Source organism: Pseudorasbora parva, chromosome 7 (genome assembly GCF_024679245.1).
Source record: "Pseudorasbora parva isolate DD20220531a chromosome 7, ASM2467924v1, whole genome shotgun sequence".
Lineage (NCBI taxonomy): Eukaryota > Metazoa > Chordata > Actinopteri > Cypriniformes > Gobionidae > Pseudorasbora > Pseudorasbora parva.
The window spans coordinates 32,613,559-32,634,883 of NC_090178.1; the positions used below are offsets into that span (position 1 = coordinate 32,613,559).

At 37.9% G+C, this 21,325-nt stretch overlaps 1 protein-coding gene across 3 annotated transcripts in view; it reads right to left on the reverse strand.

The window, feature by feature from the left end:
* Window positions 1-194: 194 nt before the first annotated feature.
* The window catches only part of pals2a (protein associated with LIN7 2, MAGUK p55 family member a), a 41,034-nt gene continuing 19,903 nt past the window's right edge, over window positions 195-21,325 (reverse strand). For all 3 annotated transcript variants that reach the window (XM_067449088.1, XM_067449087.1, XM_067449089.1), the window contains 11 exons: window positions 17,100-17,218; window positions 14,229-14,381; window positions 13,841-13,990; window positions 11,072-11,299; window positions 8,504-8,635; window positions 8,283-8,379; window positions 6,008-6,079; window positions 5,758-5,919; window positions 5,478-5,680; window positions 3,976-4,104; window positions 195-3,653 (listed from right to left, as the gene is read on the reverse strand). In XM_067449088.1, coding sequence (XP_067305189.1) covers window positions 3,477-3,653; window positions 3,976-4,104; window positions 5,478-5,680; window positions 5,758-5,919; window positions 6,008-6,079; window positions 8,283-8,379; window positions 8,504-8,635; window positions 11,072-11,299; window positions 13,841-13,990; window positions 14,229-14,381; window positions 17,100-17,216 — 1,620 coding nt within the window. In that variant the 5' untranslated portion in view covers window positions 17,217-17,218 and the 3' untranslated portion in view covers window positions 195-3,476. The remainder of the gene's footprint in view (window positions 3,654-3,975; window positions 4,105-5,477; window positions 5,681-5,757; window positions 5,920-6,007; window positions 6,080-8,282; window positions 8,380-8,503; window positions 8,636-11,071; window positions 11,300-13,840; window positions 13,991-14,228; window positions 14,382-17,099; window positions 17,219-21,325) is intronic.

Here is a 21,325-nt window from a genome sequence, read left to right on the forward strand (position 1 = left end):
TATATATATATATATATAAAGTACTTCTGTACTATAAATCTTTTAAAGTGGGTATCAAAAACTGTGAAATGTACAATAAACTCACATATGTGGGCCGTTTTGTAATTCCCTGTAAAATCTAGTGTCCTGACTTAAACTTTAATGAGAACCATCCCATGCACACCAAAATATGAAATGATTTAAGTACAGTGATCCAAAATTAAGATAAATTTATTAGACAGCCGTTTAATTTCAGAAAATACAACTCTGTATTGCAAAATATAGAATTTTCAAGTGAACACACAAGCTAGATAAAAGTCTGAGTTACACAGCTTTGAAAAAGACACTGGAGCGAGTCGCCAGAGACACAGAGATGCATCACTACAGACAACCAAGACTTAGGAATCTGTGACGACAGGTAGCTTGTGATCACGACACACTTGGTCTATATTTTATGTTCAAAGGTCATTTTGTGCCCGTGTAAAAAGGCATTTAGCTAAATACAGTGCTGATTCTGTATACTACGACATACAAGGAGCACAATGACTGAGCTCATAATTCTGCAACCATAAAATTGAAACATCATATTGGTGCCACTTTATTTTACAGTACATGAACTTACAGTATACTTAGTACTCACTCATACCATCTTGTGTGAGTAATACAAGGTAACTTGTACTTGGGTTCAAGGCAGGGATGGCAACTCTGGCCCTCGAGAGCCACTGTACTGCAGAGTTTTGCTCCGAACATAAAATCAACAGACCTACACAAGCTAATCAGGATAACAAGAAATCAGATATCAAGAGCCAGAGTTGCCTAGAGTTTAGAGGTTGTGTTGTTAACACAGAACACATTTTTGCTTTTAAAAAACACGAAATGCACACAGTGGTCTCCAAATGCAGAGTTGCGACGCTGGTGAATGGAAAAGCAGCCAAGGTGGATAGCAGTGTCATTTAACTTCAAATGCGGTACTTAAAGTTCAAGAAAAATTGTCATGTACGAGATTTTTTTTTTAATTCAAAGCAGAGCGATGCATGTTCACTAAAGAAAATCGATTCAAAAGCAGCAGTGTAAAAAAAAGTGTGAACTGTCCCGCTCAGTGTATACTTCTGTACATGCACACGCAGGTACATTTCAGTTGCAGACTGAACTAGATTCTTTGCACTAATTAGTTTGTCTAATGTAGCAATGCTGAGAATTTTATAGAGATGTGCACCGATGTATCAGCCAATAAAAGCAAAATCAATCGGCAAATTGTTTAAAAACGGCCAATGATCAGGGCTGATGATATCCTCTAAATAAAAAGGGTGTGTGAAGAAAATTCCTCTGCTGTTGAATTTAGGGCATGTTAAAGAGACAAATAACTCAACCGTTTAAAATGTACCGTAAAAGCATTAACAGTTAAATATGTGACGTAAAGCAGGCTTTATTTGACCCTATGAAATCACCCATAGTTTAAGCCAGGGTCCACAGTTTTTCCCTACACCAAACATTATTAGTAGCGCACACCAACACCCAGAGCTTACAAAGTATTTCCATGATCACAAAATTCAAACAATAAAGGCCGTATTGACACTCTTAAATGTGACTTGAGAGATCACTCTAGTGCTGAAGAACATGCATTAATATCAGAAGGAATGTTGAAAGATACAGTACTACTTGCTGAAATGAAGCAACTAATGTCTCGTAATAACTTAATCATCGTTTTCAATTGCAGAAAGGCATACACTTAAACAGCTTGTGAACACTTGTCACTTAATGTAGCATTTACCTCAGGAAAGTTATACAGTGAGTGTTCACATTTTGTTAGTTGGCTATAAAAACCTAGCGAACAGCTTATTTACTGTTTATTATACATGTATGGTTGAATTCATTTATCATGAAGACGAGTGTATATGAAAACTAACATATATCCAACTGAGTTGCACACAAACATTTCCTTTTATTTGTGCAATTATATATCTGAAAATAAATAGCAGTTGAATATAGTAGTGCCGTTAATTTCAACCTCTATCATTATAGTAATGTACCAAATGAGAGGGTTCCGTCTATAGTTTGGGGCATTACGGGTGTCGGATCGACATTAGGGTAAGTAATTAATGACAATTTTAATTTTTTCTTAATTTTTAAACCCTTTAACTTTCTTCACACTAATTATTTTGTCCACATGGTGGCGCCAGCTGATTCGGTTTTCTTTTTTTGACTGTGAAACCACAGAGACCGAGAGAAACTACTTCTGGTGGCAACAACAAACACACATGCAACTCTAGTTTAAACGAGTACAGTCATAACTTCTGAAAAGTAACGTAAACACTCGGGCCTGAGACAGGCCTTAGTTCAATTAGGACATTTAAAGCTGCAGCCCGTAACTTTTTGCGCTCTAGCAGTTAATGAACAGAACTCCATGCGGAAGAACATGTTCTCTGTTTATGTCTATGGCGGATCACGTAGGGACTGTGCTCCTCCACAGCGGTACCTACCAGCCTGACCTGAATTAGTCCCAATATAAATACTTATTATAAGTGTACCATAATGATTCAGGGTAAGACAAAAACACGGTTTGGAAAAGGGATTCATGTTGTACAGTCTCATTATATAATTTTTGTAAATCTTGAACACAAAAAAAGTTACGGACAGCAGCTTTAAGTAGCTTTTATAAATGTGCCTTCTTGAGACAAACAACAGCACTTACATTTTAAAATACATCAGTGCAAGTTGCTTTCAGCTGAATAAGCTCAAATGCATTTTAGTCTGGGACTAGACTTAAGCCTTGTCTCTGAAACTGGTGGAAGTTGTATTTGGCTGTACACATGCATGAAGCTTTTGCGTCAAACATGAAGATACTTTGTGCTTTAGAGATAGGTTCAGGATTAGTACCTAGTAATCAGAGTAAAGTATATGTAGGACAGGACTATAAAATAAAGTGCACCCATGATGTTTTTTAAACTTAAAATTGGCTCCTATCGTTCCTTGAATTTAACTAAACTAAAAATGCTAATGGTAAGATCTTCAATAGCGTCGTCCTAAGCCAGAAGCTGTAAAAACTAAAGCTGTTCAAATTATTGAACACACTGTAGTGACAACTGACATCACATTTCAGAAAGATGAAGAGATGCGAGATGAATCCTGCACTGTAAACCAATGTTAATAACACTAAAATTACAGCAAGAAAACAGACCCCTGCTTTCAATACTGCAATGCAGCTTATACTTGTATGAAAATTAATTACAATTTTAATGACAAGTCATTAAAAACAAAAATCCTATTCGTTTCTGCTCCTCCAAGTAACATTCATTAAAATATGTTTAGTCAATAGAACAAAATCATTAATAAATAAGTACACTTCCCTTATCTGTCCTGATTGGATAGCTCGTGTACATTTGCATAGTGACGGGTGGGTCCGTTCAGTGTGAACTTGTGTTCTGTGCCGCTGACCTATCAGTGGTGCCGCTGCCGCTGATGATGATGATGATGATGATGATGATGCGCTGCATGTCTCAGTAAACCCAGTTCAAAGGGACCCATTGCGGCTGTGAGGTCAGCTGCTCCACAGCTGCTTGCAGTTTCTCAAAGGCCTTGTCCAGATTGTCATTAACTATAGTCAAATCAAAGTAGTGATTGTATGCCCGCTTGATCCTGGCGCTTTCGTCTACAGTTTTCTTTAGGTCCGTTTCCTAAGAGACAGGAAGACACAAGCAGACTATTCAACAGCTTTAGTTCCTAAACTATTTTCCTCCATTCGTTTCCTCTGTAATGATTGAATTATTCAGTATGGAGTTGTAAAACATGAACCAAAGTGCAAAATCAAAACAAAAAGTTTTAATTGTGACTTCTAAAGAAGCATATATCAAACAATCTCAGAGATTATATAGTAGCTCTGTAAAATTTCTACATTACTGTATAAAAAAATAAATAAAAAACTTCAGAGAACATTATTTTGACAGTTCTGTCTATTTGAATTCTGAAAAAGGGAGTATAGACAGAAGTGAGGCTGACCGTCAGTTGTTTGGTTGTGATCCCAGCATCCACCACAGCTTTGTGCATGGCCCGTAGAGTATCGAGCTCTGGGGCGGCGATGAAAACCACAAACGGCATAAACTCTGATGTCTTCAGTACCTTTAGCGCCTGTAGAGCACATTTATTTAATAATAAAAATCATTTAAAAATGACATTATTTTGCTAGTGATGAGAGAAACCAAACTTTTTGAAGCTCTGAACCAATTGCTTTTTAAAATAACACACTGGGTCTTGTTTTACTTGTTTGGAATTTGTCTAGGTGGTCTAAAGCTGTTTTTTATGCATACTGAACTTTTTACACTGTTAAAAACTCGGATTCCCATGCTAAACATGGACAGAGTTTCAAAAATTCTGTGTACGGCTGTGCTTGACATCAAAAAGGGCGGGCGCGCTCCCGTCAACTTGAACGAGAGAGTGAAAGCAGTACGCTCAAAGTGCTTTACTCTGCGTTAGGGATGTCATCGGCTGCATTGTACAGGTCACATAGGACTTCAAGAAATCAACAATGTCATCAAAGAAGTGTGTTTTTGGTTGTCGAGGCAAGACAACCTAGTACAGCTTCCCAAAGAACCCAGCATTAATGGGACAGTGGATGGAGTTTGTTTTTCCAGAGCAGCAACGGAGTTGCGCAAGCGATTTTGTTTGTTCCCTGCATTTCAGCGATGATTGTTTTATAAACAAGCCCAGTTCGACGCTGGATTTGCAGATCGTCTAATGCTGGAAGATGAAGCGGCCCCAGCGATAAAAGTTCACGGTTGTGCATTAGAACTGCAGGCAGCGAGTAAAACTGCTTCAAATGTCTGTTTTTGGTTATCGGAGCGCAAGTGCACATCAAGTAAACAACATGATCACGTATAGTTAATTTATCAAAGGAGCATGTGATGTATGGTGTGTGTTTAAATACATTTGTTTAGCTGGCCACTATAGGTGTATGTTTGTTTATTGTAAAACCAATCTTAACAGCAATACACAGCGTCGGAAAATATGTTGAACCAAATTAATTATTTAATATTAAACCTAGTTTGAGGATGTCTCGGCTTTCAGACGCTTAACGCAATAGCTGCGCACGTTCGTAATTCTTTAGCTCAAGGATCTTGCAGTGCAAGGTCTCAGATGAGAGAACGGCATGTTGTCTTAAGAGTGAAAGCCCTTATAAGGGGACATGGTTTGGGTGTATTTTATGAAAATTACTAACCATTTACTAATTACTATTCATTAACATTCGAATGAGGTTAAGAACAAATGTATGTGCGTATGCACGTTTTGTGAATTAGGCAAAAAAAAAAAAAGTGTGAGTCCTCCTGTGCATATAAATAATCCACACAATTAGTGAGTATTAGTCAATGCTCAAAACACCAGATGGAGCCAGATGGTCAAAACTGTAAATGCAATAAACTCAAAACAACATTTTTGACAATTGACAAAAGCTTCAAGCCTGAAACCGTAAACCTCTATCCTCTGTTATTCACAAAAGCACTCACCTGTGGGTTGACGTCTAGTATGCACGTACGTCCTGTGCGGACGACTTCATGGATGGAGTTCATTTTGGTTCCGTAAAGATTGCCGTCGTACTCTCCGTGCTCAAGGTAGCGACTTGCCTTGATGTCCGTCTCCATCTCCTCTCGGGAAACAAAGCAGTACGACTGGGCGTCCTTTTCATCGTCGCGAGGACGCCGAGAAGTGACTGAGAAGAATCAGACGAAAGTGAGAATTCGTATTGGTAAAATAACATGTGACAGCTATTTATGTTTATAGACTCACAAGGTACAGTAGTTCCATATCGCAGAGGGTTTAACACAATCAGACGGTTCTTGAGGCTTCGGCGGCCCACACCTTGTGCACCAATCAGCACAAGAGTTTTTCTCTGGAATGGAGGCATCTTTGCTACTTCCTCGTAGATCTGTAATTCATGCCGATCAAATTCTATTAGAAAGAGAGACGTTTTACAAGTTAATTTTTATGTTTTTAAGACAAGTGGTCTTATTTAACAAAGAGACCCAACAATTCTAACCTGCATTTTTTGCTGTTAAGTACATCATTTTCTTTTTTTTCTTTCTTCCAGTTATGGTCCCGCAGAGGATTCCTAAAACAAAAGTTGTAATATAGCTGTCATATGCAATATGAAAGAACTTTCCTAAAACCTTAATGGGAAAACCTAGACAGTTTATTCGAAGGTAAAATTACAATGTATTCCACAACTACACTATCCAGTTTCCAAGGGTACATTTACACGACCACAATCTATTAAAGGTCCCGTTCTTCGCGATTCCATCTTTCAAACTTTAGTTAGTGTGTAATGTTGCTGTTAGAGCATAAATAATACCTGTAAAATGATAAAGCTCAAAAGTTCAATGCCAAGCGAGATATTTTATTTAACAGAAGTTCCCTTTCAAAGCCTACAGCGAACGGCCGGTTTGGACTACAGCAGGAAGTGCAGGGATGTAATGACGTCACTAGAACCGTTTGTTGACTAACCCTCCGCCCACAAGAACACGCAAAATAGGGGGCGTGGTCTTGTTGCTCTCCCACGTGGAGAAGAGCGCGCATTCAGCGCTTGCATCTCCCCGTTATGGTAAGAGGCGGGACTGCTAAGCTGCTGTCCAATCACAACATGGGAAGCGCTGGCCCAATCAGAACTCGTTACATGTTTCTGAAGGAGGGACTTCATAGAACAAGGAAATCATCAGGCCGTTTTTAGGACAGAGGAAACAGCGCTGTACAGATAAGTAAATTGTGTGAAAAATACTGTTTTTTTACACGCGAAACATGAACTCATGTTATATTGCACACTGTTAACATAATCAAAGCTTTGAAAACACGCGAAGAACAGGACCTTTAAAAACAAAAGTTTTTGCATTTTTGGAGTTGTGTGTACAGACAACAACATTGTCGAAACTATCCCTGTTCATTCGGATCCGTGAAAACTACTAAGGGTGTGTTCACACATGCCATGTTTGGTTCAATTAAAACAAACCCTGGTGCGACTGCTCAGTTAGTGCGGTTCATTTGAATAAGTGCAATCGCTGAACCCTGGTGTGCACCAAACAAGTGGACCGAGACCCACCTTTTCACCGCTTCCAAAGAACTATTGAATGGTTTGAATGATATATGACTAACCAAAAATGGGACATGTCACCAGATGCAAACCTAAAAAGGACAGAACGATCTTGGTTTATGTGCGTGACGGAGGGATTCCTGCCACTGTTTGACTCCTTTACACATTTTAGAAGCTCTTCACAAGTTCTAAGCTGGTCAAAATCTCATCATATACAGGCTTTACACATACAATGAGCGCATTTAGCCCAGCACACAGCATTGTTTTCGATGTTTTGGCAAGTTCCATAATGAAATGTATGTAATAAAAGCAGGTTGTAAACATATCCCCATGGCTTAAGGTTCGGTGTTAAAACGCCAATGTGAACATGAAGCGGACCAGGACAAAATTTTGTACTTGTAAACAACTTTTAAACCAAGAAGCTGTCAAACGGCGGGATTTCGAATTGGCTTTGGCCACCACTCTGGAAGACTTGGAGTTAAGCTTTTCTTTAAGAAAAGAACGGCACTGAAGTCATTCTTAAGAAGGGAAGATGTGGTCTGAGTTTTGCCGACCGGATACGGTGAAAGTTTAATCTGTCAACTAGCTCCGCTTCACGTTGCACTAGCACTATCCAATTGTGTGCAGAGGGAGTTTGAAAGACAACCGTTTATCCCGCCCCTCTGATTGAACCCTGTCAATAGCCTAAAAATCTAGACGCACCGTAGCGGCAGCAAATCTAATCTGCAGCGAGTATCGTCTAGCAACTCTCAATACACTTCTGAGCTGTAAAAACCAAACTCTGGCCAGGCCAATCACATCGTGTATAGAGTCGGTGGGCGGGGCTTAACATAATGACGGCAGAATTGCGCTTGCGTGCTTCTAGTAAACACAGAAGCTGGCCAACGGTGGTATTTCGAATCAGTTTTGACCGTGACTCTGGAAGACTTTGAGTTAAGCTTTTCTCTGAGAAAAGAACAAAGAACGGCACTGAAGTCATTCTTAAAAAGGGAAGATGTGTTCTGAGTTTTGCCGACCGGATACGGCGAAAGTTTAACTAGCTCCGCTTTTCATGAGCTCTGTCAATGGGGAGTTCCCAGAACAAACATCTTGATATGGGTCTGGCTTGTCAGGCTAACTTGCCCCCAAAATGGTGTTGTCATGTAAATGAAGGGCCAAAATGAACACGTTTAAAGTTTAGAGTCGTACCAGAATCCTCAAATTCACATAAAACTGCCTAAATCCACTGTACCTGATCCATCCAGATCTTTCCTTACAAACGCCTTCCTCTTTTCCTCAAGAAACTGACTGGGGATCAGGCCCGAGCGCCCTCCATTTATGTTACATGCCTAAAAGAAATGAATAAAAAAAAAAAAACACTACATAGTTTCAATATGTCAAATATTTAATTGTTTAAAAGAAAGAAAAAAAAGAAAAATTATTTTTAAAAAAAAAAGTGTATTTGCTTCTCACTTGCCACCAGTTGGGGTCCTCCTTGTTCACGATATGCAGAATGTCTCCTTTAGCGAAAGCTAAGCCCGCCTCTTTACAAGGGATCAGGTTATCCGTGTCAGGATTGTAGCTGAAATGTGGCTTCAAATACACCTAAAAGGGCAAAGAATGGGTAACGCCTGCTTATTGACAAATTAATCATATAAGCTACCAATTGTAGCCTAAAAATGCAATTGTGTCAGCTCACACCGGGCAAATGGATTTATTTATAATTGTTGCTTTCTGACATAATGCTGATGATACAGTTGGGAAAGGAGAAGTTTTCTGCATAACACTAAATAAAAATCACTTAAAGCACTATAAAGATTGGCCAAAACAATTGCATTACATTGAGTAACATCTGCTTTCAGTAATGCTGAGGGCCGATTCCTCTTTCACATTGTTAATGTTGTTTATAGAATACTGCAACCTAAAAATGACTTTGGGGGAAATAAATGAAGAGTAACAGAAGCAGCCCATGTTGGCGTGGTGTAAATGGACTTCTCTACGGAGTACAACAGCCTGTTTTCACATGAAATATTTATGGATCGTGGTGTATCTTTATCAGCCATCAGGACCCAACAGTAAACATACAGCGGTCATTCACTGCATATAACCAGGCCACCGAGTAAAGTTCAGGTCAAAAAAGGACGGAAATTTAGGTTTGGCACAAGCAATAGATCCCTGTAAACCCTCACCTCCGGTGTTTGCTCTTTGTGCGAGGTTTCTAAACATTATTCAAGGAAAGTTGGTAAAGGACATCTTCCCGTTTAGACGCATACACTGAGGAAGTGATTTATGTGCAGCATAAGAATAAGCAAATATTTTGCATAATAAATATGGACCTGTGGAACCTGCTGATCTTGTGTGAATTCTTTGCACCATGAATGTTGTATATTATAGTCCTGTATTTGTAATGTTACAAATTAGAAGGTCACACCATTTCTGGCTCGTGATATAACAAATCAAAGGTTCCCAATCAATCCATTCCGACCGTTTACATGGCATATTTCAGACTGTCAGAACACGATGCAGGCTTTGCGAAATAACTCAAACCTTGTCTAAGGCCACGTACACACTGACTGCAGTTCACCTTATAGTGCTTACTTCTCTTCTGTATACAGTGCAGAACAAGAACCAGCTCATTATAAACTGAAATAAATCAAAATTCTTTACATCAAAAACTAGACCAAAATATTGCAACCTGCCTTCTTTAATAGCTCAATAAACTTGACCCAAAACGCCTATAAAAAGTGCATTCTGCGAAGCAGCCTTCCAAGCATAAATGAACCATGACAGCTCTGTTGACGGTGGTTTTGTTAATTGACCTCTGGTTGCTGTAATTTTACTTTGGCCAAAAATAGTATAGTGGATCCTAAATGTGTGTGACACCAGAGCGCTGTAATAGTTACTCACAGCAATTTTCAGGAGCGTGTTGTGTTCCGTACACACACGGGACGATAAAGTAAGGGATACACTCCCGTATTTAAATGCGGCTGTCACTCCTGGAACTTTACAGTGTGTACGTGAGCTTAGAGGAATCTCTTAAAGGCACAGCAGCATAAAACAGACCATTTCATTCTAAGGGTTAGAGAAAAGTAGTGAATAGATCAATTATGACTAATTTGGGTGCAAAACACTTTACCAACATTGTAACATTATACAAATGTTTATTTAATTTTTTTTAAGAAAAAAAAGGGGAAAGTTCTTTTCAGGATAATTTCTTTCCAGGTTCAGATCTTCTTAGAGTTGAAAGTAAGCATGTGGCGCGAGTGTGCTCGACTCCTCCCATTTGCCCTACTTAGCGCAGGTTGTGTTATTAATAGGGATAACCATGCTCACAATGCCACCAGACTGAAACTAAGTCACCCAGAGGCCATGTCTCTCCTTCCTCTTTCTCAAGGACTGTACTAACCCATATCCCATTAGGGGTTATACAGCACTAAAATCAGGTCTATGGGAAAACACTGCTTTGTACTCTCAGCATCTGATTACGGTATTAGAGAAAGATACAAGTTGGCTTAATCTAATCTACCTTTAATAAAGCCATCACTTAGTAGGCAACTGTTTGTCACCAAATGCTAGCTCGTAATTATTGGAAAACTTAAACTTACCATGAATATAACTACTTACAATGTTGTACATGTAAACATAAGAACGGTACTTTTGAGAAATATGTTTCAAGTCACGTACAAACTCACAAGTATCCAGTCATATCAGTAGCACCATATGACCACTTTATCTCAGTTTCCTTTTTTTTTTTGCATGATGCTGCATGTACACTGCTGAGTGCCCGTAGAAATCAAAGAAGATTTGGGCACGTTTAAATAGCATTAACAAACACAAAAATCACAATTTGGATGAAAAACATACCCTCTAAAAATATTATTTTGGATGTTAAAACTAATAATAATGGTTTACATACTAAAGAATGAATTCAGATAAATTTAAGTATTTTATACAAAAAATTTAATTATAATTTTTAAAAAAAACACGCTTCTGCCATCAACCTAGTGGGAATGATTTTGGTGTGAACCAGCGGAACCTGACCTGTGCGGGTGGAGGCGTGTCCCTGTAGCTGGGCAGGATTTTGAGCGTGATGCTTCCGTTGCAGTCCCTCAGCATGTGCTGTAATGCCATGGGGTCTTTGCCGACCTCTCGGCCGTTCACCTCTCGGATGACATCACCTGCGTGCAGCATCCCCTGTCTGTCAATCATGCTGCCGTGCATAACGCGCGCGATGACAAGGTCGCCCTCCTCCACCCGGAATGTTACACCCTAAAAGAGACCACACCATGAATCTCTGAAGTGCCAGCACAGAGAGTCAGACATACTTTTTATTAAGGGATGATATTTGCACTCTGGAACTGGTTCTCAGAATTCATTTATTTTAACTTTATAAAGGGCACACTTCCCTAAAATAAATAAATAAATTTATTTTTTATAATATACCTAAATAATTAAAGGTGCCCTAGAATGAAAAATGTAATTAACCTTGCCATAGTGAAATAATAAGAGTTCAGTATGGACATCACATACTGTGAGTCTCAAACACCAATGTCAACAGTCATGGTTGAGGTTTATTATAATCCGATACCACAACAATTTAATTTGAACAATTTAAATTGAAAGTTTCTTAGGGAGACAGCACTGTCTAGATAACGCTAGTACAGTAACAATAGGAAACTCCAAGAACCATACCAAACTAAGTAGTGTGTCTAATGACAAAGGTTAATATTATTTTGTATTACAAAATAGAACCGTAGATACTTTGCTTAGATCGTTCACTCGATCCTTCTAGCAAACGTCACCTTTTTCACCATACAAGTTAAAACGACAGTCATTTGACAAGGCTTGTCGTTTTGTAAAAATACAAGTTATATACCGTAATGATTTTTTTGAGAACTGAAGTATGGTGTTTCTTATGATGTTTTTGCCTATTTGTATTTCAGATTAGGCTACATCACAGTCACTGCGTAACGTTAGCCTACATTGTGACTAACTTTATATAGACATGCAATATCGTTGACGAAAAAAGACAAGTCTAAAATGTAGACTGAATGACACTTTAAGCAGAACATCTCAAATGGAGATTGATAAAATGCAGCTTACTTGTTTATTGGTGTTTTCAGATCATCCGTGTGCGAGAGAGAGCTCGCGTGCATATGGTTGCCAGATTGCAAATGTTTAGGTAAAACACCGGATGCATACAGGGGTTTTTGTTTTGTTTTTCACAGAAAAGCTCTGTTTGGGGGATTTAATTAATGAAATCTGGGAACCGCACGAACGCGAGCTCTCTCGGAAAACACCGGAAAAAACAAGTAAGCTACATTTTATCAATCTCCGTTTGAGATGTTTTGCTTAAAGTATCATTCAGTCGGTCTGTGTTCTGTCAGGACGGTCAGGACTCACGAGCTGCTTTACTGAACTGCTCTGAGCTGTGAGCTGCTGAAATAAAACAATCAGAGCAGAGCTCAACATTAACATTCATGACCCTACCAAATAAGGCAAAAACAGAGCATTACATCATAAGGACAATTTCTAGGGTTGTAAATGGACCTGTAAAACTGTATCTGGACAATTTTTGCTCCTAAATAAGCCACATACCCTCTATGTAGATATCAGAGAACAATTTAACATATTGTTTCAACTCATTCTAGGGCACCTTTAATAAATACTTTTTAAAAAAAAAAATCAGTGGCAAAAATAATACAATAATTATAAATGGACAAATTATATTATATTATATTATATTATATTATATTATATTATATTATATTAAGTCCCTATAAAAAAAATGAATGTCCAGTGGATTTAATACTGTATAATAAGATAATACAATATTCCTATAAAGATAAATATGATACAATACAATATCCATAATAAAATAAATATTCAGTAGATTTAATATACAATATAATATAATATATAATATTCCTAAATAGATTATATAATATGCACTTCCTAAATAGATAAATAATATTATAGAATACAATATCCTTTAATACGTGTTATTTACAGTGGCTTTTATGCAATAAATCGCTTAATAAATGAATTAATAAAATAAATGTTATTTTGAGTGGCTTTTATTATAATACAAGATATTATAATACAATATATATTCAGTAGATTTAATATACTGTATAATATATAGTATTCCTAAATAGATAAGATTATATAATACAATATCCATAAGTATTAGTATAATAATTAAAAAAAAAAAATAAAAATAAAAATCAACAAAAAAAAAAAAAAATCAGTGGATTTAATATACTGTATAAAATAATATTCCTAAATAGATAAATAATATTATATAATACAATATCCCTTAAATGTTATTTTCAGTGGCATTTTTGTTTTTACAATAAATCACTTAATAAAATAAACAAGTTCTTTTAAGTGGCTTTTATTATAATATAAGACAATATCCCTAAATAAATAAAATGCCATTTTCAGTGACTTTTTGTATAATATAAAAATCAATCGATTGATGTATATGATAATATAATGATTATTATCAATAATTCATTTCAGTGTAATTTTTTAATTAAGCATCCTGGTGAATTTCTGCCCTGGGCAGAGACACTATGACTAGGTGACTTATTTTACCAGGTGTTAAAAGACTGCAGTCTGCCCATTATATGTCTGCTCAAGAGACTGGTTGGCCTTAGATCGTCCTAATTTAACAATTAAGCCTAGTTATAGCTATTCGCACAGCCTGAAACACGTTAGTAGTTAGTAGAGCTACTTGTGAAGGAGCTGAACATCTGACCGTCCGTCGGATCTAATCCTGTGAAACGGAGATGGCCTGTCACTCACCAGAGGCTCTCCAGCCTTCTTCTGGATACTGATCATGCGAACCGTGTCAGCCGGCATGAGGGATGAGCTGGTCATGCTGGTGGAATTGGTGATGGTGGGAGGAGCTTCATATGACTTAGAGGCCACCTTGTCGTGAGCTTCTAACAGGGACTGAAATTACCAAAAGAATTCAATTTAAGTTTGGAGAATTAAATGACAAGATGAATCATTCCAAAACAAAAAAAGAGAAAGAAAGACAATTAGCAACTTATTTGTTCATTGTCTCAAGTGCTTAAAGGTGATTTTGCTTTATTACTGAGAATGTAACAGGCTGATTAAATTGTTGTTAATAATCAATGAACAATGTTATGAAAAGAGGCAGTCACACACACACACAAAGGTCTGGTACCTGGAAGTGCGGTTCCTTCAGGATCTTACTGAGTTCTGCTGCACTTTCATCTTGACTGATCAGAATGTTCATATCAGACAGGATCTCGCTCACTAGCTCCACGTTATTACTTTGCACCGCCTCCAGCTTAACGTCCTCCAATCGCTCGTGTGCCTGAGAAAGAGTGGGTGGGGACAAAATAGCTTGAGTGCCTTGCCAAGAAACGGATTAAAGGATTACATCTAGATTGACACAGAGTATTAACAAACGCACTGCCATGGACACTACAGATGGAAGACAACCGTACAAAGTCATTAAGATAAATAATTTAAACAACTGACTCCGGTTGATTTATTTTAAAAATAACAGAATTATAATTAAATAAAAAAAAATAAAAAAAAAAATAATAAAAAATATCTGCATTCATCATTACCATTTTTCAAATGACCAACAGTATGAATACATTTGAATTAAGATCAGATTTCTTTCGCAACTATTAAAATACATCATAAAAATATGAAAACTATAATAACGAAACAAAAACAATAAACAAAACTTCAATATTTATAGTACGTAAAAATGATTCATCAACTTTTAGTATTTAAAGGTCCCGTTCTTCGCGATTCCATCTTTCAAACTTTAGTTAGTGTGTAATGTTGCTGTTAGAGCATAAATAATACCTGTAAAACAGTGGCGGCTACTGGTCTGTCAGAGAGGGGAAGCTCATTTTCGGCCAATTGTCTTATTTATTTAAAAGTAAATTCTGCCCTACGTTCCTTTTCAAGAAAATAGTCTTTTACCCTGTGAATGAATGAACGATCTAAAAAAATATTAAACTCTGTAAAACTGAAACAAGGAATGTGGTGTATAATTGTGTGAAATGTATGATGAAAATGAAGCAATTTCGCCAAGCAAATATCAAAGAAATAGGTTGCAGCAGTTTTTATTTCGACTGAACTTGAGAAATTCGCGATGGGACTGAGCGCGAATAGCTTCAGTGATTCCTTATAGTACAGAATCGCTGTCAGTCAAAAGGAGATGCAGACCCTCCAATCATCACGCAGAAGCTCGGAGTCCGGGCCAGCCCACTCCCCATTCACTCCCAGAGACGCTGAGCGTCCGTGGGCGGGACGTCTAGTTTCGAAGCGCTGAAAAAAAAACGTTCAAAGCAGCGCCATTGAAGTCAATGGACGCTGGGCTTCAATAGGGAAATGCACTGTGACGCTGCGGGAATGTATGAGAAGGAAATCGAGTCAGTCGACCTGCTATATGTAAACGAACTCGTCTTTGAGATGAACGTTTTCTAACGCATTTTTAGTCAATACAATGTTAATATAATAGTACATATTTGACCATTAATTTTTTGACATTATAAGGGAAGCCGAGCTTCCCTTGCAGTCTTAAAGAAATCGCCACTGCTGTAAAATTATAAAGCTCAAAGTTCAATGCCAAACGAGATATTTTATTTAACAGAAGTTCCCTTTCAAAGCCTACAGCGAACGGCCGGTTTGGACTACACCCCTGCACTTCATTCAGGAATGACGTCACTAGAACCGTTTGTTGACTAACCCTCCGCCCACAAGAACACGCAAAATAGGGGGCGTGGTCTTGCTGCTCTCCCACGTGGAGAAGAGCGCGCATTCAGCGCTTGCATCTCCCCGTTATGGTAAGAGGCGGGACCGCTAAGCTGCTGTCCAATCACAACACGGGAAGCGCTGGCCCAATCAGAACTCGTTACGTGTTTCTGAAGGAGGGACTTCATAGAACAAGGAAATCCTCAGGCCGTTTTTAGGACAGAGGAAACACCGGTGTACAGATAAGTAAATTGTGTGAAAAATACTGTTTTTTTTACATGCGAAACATGAACTCATGTTATATTGCACACTGTAAACATAATCAAAGCTTCGAAAACACGCGAAGAACGGGACCTTTAAAACTATTTTTTTAAATATTTTTAATAAAATATAGCGCATAAATACACACACACACACACACACACACACACACACACACACAGTATATAAAACTTAAACTAAATATTTTTTTGTATTGTTCACAATCAAATTGCCATGTTTTGTAATTGAAAATACATTATTTGACATGGAAATTTCCCTGTGGCGGGAATTTTTAGGACTTTCACAAAATTGTATTAAATGGCACAATTGAGATCTACTATATATATAGACATATTGTTAGAACAAAGTTTACAATCCACCAAATATTTGAACATGTGTAATTGTTTTCAGTACTGCCGCTGGCCGCCTTGATGTCCTATGCATCATTATTTTATGGAGCCTGCGGGTGTCACGTATTTGTGGACCAGGGGGTGGGGTGTTGAATTCTCGTGGTGCCCCCTCAGCACTTGGTGCCCTACGTGCAGCGTGTGATGCGCGTGGTGGAAGCGGCGGCACTGATTGTTTTGTTTACAGGTGTTATTCAGGGGAAGTTAACAGTGTCAAACCAAACATTTAATGCAGACAAAACCACCAGTCACACTTGTTGTGGACTGCCTTCTGCTATTAAATCAACAGCTCGTTCAGTAACACTACGTTTGTCACAATAGAGTGTTAGATCCTAATCAAACAAAGTGAAGCTCAACCAGTAGGTCTCACAATCTGAACAATTTCACACAGCTATATTAAGAATGACAAGACAGCCCGTGTACATCACATTCTTGTGACCTGTGACACAGCAAACACCCCTTGCCTCCAGCCCATAAATACACACACAGGATGAGAGACATGTAAACAGGGTTTATGTTGAATTTAGTTGGCAGATACAAGATCTCCTATTAACTAATAATTTAAATGTCTATTTATGTTAAATGTAATGTTATTTAAACCCTTCATGTCTCCTAATAGCTACAGAGCTAAGTGTGGAATTAGTTTATACCTTTGCAAGGGACTGAACTATAGGACTCTCCATAATGCCACGGAGGAAGATGAGGTCTATGTCTTTGGCTCCTGTTGAAGGCGGCAGCTCTTTGAGGTTATCCAACACCTGCTGCATGGCTGAAGGGTCACACAGAAATTACACACATCATTAAAATAAATCTCTTAAATCACCTGAATTACATTATGGGCTAAGGGAATAAGAATAAAGAACACTGACAACAGAAGGACATAACTTAACTGGCATCCTATAATAATGGATGTTTATTCTATAAACCAAACCGCAGATACACTTTTTTTTGTTTCCTTAAATGAATTCTTCTTTAACCATTTCAATTATGTATGCATATCAAGGTAGATGGTACTTAAGTTCTCACATTTTATAGTTTGTAGATTCTACATACACACTTTATTGCCAAAATATTTGTGATGTCTGCCTTTACATTTACATGAACTTAAAATGTCCATAAATTCTTAATCTGTAGGGTTTAATATGGAGTTGGCCCATCCTTTGCAGCTATAACAGCTTCAACTCCTCTGGGAAGGCTTTACACAAGATTTAGTAGTGTGCTTAAGGGATTTTTTTTATTTAGACTAGAAACACATTTGTGAGGTCAGGCACTGATATTGGACGAGAAGGCTAGGAGACTAATCCACCAATTCTTCCCAAAGGTGTTCTATTGAGTTCAGTGTTTCCCACACATAGACTAATTTGTGGCGGATCGCCACAGAAGCAACACCGGCCGCCACATATTGCTTCGTCATTCGTAATTTTTTACGCTATTTAAAAGACTAACGCATATTCGTTCAGCTGCATTTCCTTAGTTCTCTCTCCGCCCTTTTGCACGTCTCTTACTTACTCACTCACACACACTCGGTGCGACCGTAAATCTTAAACAAGTTTTATTGCATTTTACCGCATTTAGTGTGACATAACTTTGCGACATGCCTTCATCACGTGGCAGCGCGCTAGTCACGGCGCTCTTTGTTCTTAAAGGTCCCATTCTTCGCGATTCCATCTTTCAAACTTTAGTTAGTGTGAAATGTTGCTGTTAGAGCATAAATAATACCTGTAAAATTATAAAGCTCAAAGTTCAATGCCAAGCGAGATATTTTATTTAACCGAAGTTCCCTTTCAAAGCCTACAGCGAACGGCCGGTTTGGACTACAGCCCTGCACTTCCTGCTGTAATGACGCAACTAAAACCGTTTGTTGACGAACCCTCCGCCCACAAGAACACGCAAATTCGGGGGCGTTGTCCTTTTGCTCTCGCAGGTCGAGAATAGGAAGCGTTGTTTTTGTAGATTGTGTTTGTCGTCCTGCCATTGAAACGCTGTTATTTTCATCCCGGAGTCAAATCACCTTTGTTTGGCCTTCCCACGGACGCTGTACATAGATATCAATGGCTACAGTTTATGGTTAACTCGGTTCCGGAAAATTATAATCACAATTTAAAACTATGTGCAGCACATTTTGCTGAGGACTGCTTCCTCAATCTCAATCAGTTGAATGCCGGATTCACAGAAAGATTATTCTTAAAAGATGACGCAGTTCCCTCTTTGTCTGGAGAAGGCGTTGTTTATGGTGCACAACTGGTAAGTGTATTTTATTATTTAAGTTGGTTCGTTTAACAGTTTATGTAACTCATGACACAAAGTCTAACGCTGTTAGCTTTGTTAACTAACGTTAGATGGTAATTGAAACTAATCCGAAAAACTTAGAATATAAAAGTGTAGTAATTCATTCAGACACCATCGATTGTTGGTGTTTGTAATGATCAGTTTAAACTACTGAATAGACAGCTTACCATTCTGAAACATCCAGCAAAAGTCTTTCCTGAGCAGGTTGTAATCGATCCTCTTCGATATTCTCCGGGTCTGATTCCGGCTCAAATTGATAAGGCAATATAGACATTTTTGCAATAACATTGAGCGCGCGTATCTACCCGTTATGGTAAGAGGCGGGACCTTTCCAGGCAACGTGCGCTAAGCTGCTGTCCAATCACAGCGCGGGAAGCGCTGGCCTAATCAGAACTTGTTACGCATTTCTGAAGGAGGGACTTCATAGACCAAGGAAATCATCAGGCCATTTTTAGGACAGAGGAAACACTTATCTTACTTATACAGATAAGTAAATTGTGTGAAAAATACTGTGTTTTTTTACACGCGAAACATGAACTCATGTTATATTGCACACTGTAAACATAATCAAAACTTCGATAACACGCGAATAACGGGACCTTTAACAAACTAGCGCGGTGTCAAACTGTCAAACAAAACATTTGAATAGGGTACCGTACATGTTTTCCAACCGGGATCCCGTGTAAAAAGTGCAGGGACGCACTTGCACCACGGTTCATCTCACATCTGATGACACATCTTTAATATGGGTTGTAACTTGAGAATAATGTTTATGTATGTTTCTGTCGATGGATACACGTGCTGGCTCCTCAGTGATACACTAAAACAACAGCGATAATAAAAGAAAAATGTGGACAAAACGGTCTCTCTTTATAAACTGCTCAATGCATGCGAGTGCATGCCGTATGTCCGAATATGACCAGTTATTTTCTCCGTCATCATGTAGCCAGAAGACAAATGAGAAGAGCTGTGTGTGCGTTCGTCCCAAAGCGCGCAGTCGTCTCACAGCGCACAAATATTGAGTTATCTTTCAAAACCTGTGCTTGAATGGACAAACTCACACAAAACGTATGTCAAAATGTCTACTTTGCCTACTTTGTATATGCCTTAAGTGAACTTTATACAGAAAATACAACGACTATCCTTAGGTCTTAAAGGGGCAGTAGCCTTTACTGCAAAAGATAAAGACATCACTCACTGATCCTGATTGAATAGCTTTTGAAAGTTTAATAAGGATAATTTTTTTATTTAAACAGTTAAATTTGCAGTTATTTTACATTTGATTACTTTATCCATTTCTCTACCTAAAAACTAATGTTAGACCTACCTGAAAAACATTGTTTATTTTATTCTTATCTTTGCTCAATAGTATATTAGTATTAGTATTAGTATAAATAGTATTATTTGTGCTGCCACTGCTTGCATTTAAGTTATTTGTTCTTATTTTCTTTATTTTCACTTGACAGTAGTCCTTTTTCCCCTGAACATAGTAAATACCGAACTGTACTCAAACCGTGAACCTAAAACCATGATACAAAGCGGACCGTGAGCAATCTGTACCGTTACACCTCTGTGTAGCGTATGCGAGGGGGTGCCACAACATTTTTTTTAAATTCAAAGGGTGCCATGACTGAAAAAAGGTTGGGAAACACTGGAATAGACAACAGCTTCACTATACAGGTATTTGCAGCAATTTTTGGTAAACAGTACAGCATAGTGTGCATTGATTATTACATCAACCGCATTTACAGTGTCATTTTAAAATGGAGAGTAATGGAGATGCAACATTGTAATGTTATGCTCTTGTATATAGCCCTGAGATTTAGGTTAAAATAGAGAAATCCAATGCAATGACTCCAATTAGTCATTTTATGGCCAGAAAAATAATAATTTTCATTTATAATGCCTTTACCCACGAAGTGCCTTTATGGCTCTATAAAAAATAATAGTAGAGTTGCTTAAAGTATTGCAGATCATAACTGTGTACTTGTTTGTAGGTTTTTACATTTGAATACATGTTAGACATGGTCAAAAACTAGATTTCTTTAGATAAGAAATTTTAAAATGTTGGATGCAGCTGCTCAGAAAAGGAAACCCATTCCATGAAGCTCTCTATGCACTGTTCTTGAGCTAATCTGAAGGCCACACAAAGTTTGGAGGTCTGTAGCAATTGACTCTCCAAGTAGGAAACTTCTGTGCACCTCAGCATGCACTGACCCCACTCAGTGATTTTTCGTGGATGAGTTGCTGTTGTTCCCAATTGTTTCTACTTTGTTTTAAAGAAACACCCCACTTTTTTTAAAAAAAATAGGCTCATTTTCCAAGTCCCTTAGAGTTAAACAGTTGAGTTTTACCCTTTTTGAATCCATTCAGGCGATCTCTGTATCTGGCGGTAGCACTTTTAGCATAGCTTAGCATACATCATTGAATCATATAGGTCCATTAGCATTGCTCTCAAAAATGACCAAAGACTTTATTTTTTCAAAGATAATATTTTTCCAAATTAAATGAACAATTCTTGACCAATCTGTAGTTACATCGTGTACTTAGACCAACGGAAAATTAAAAGTTTAGATTTTTATACCGA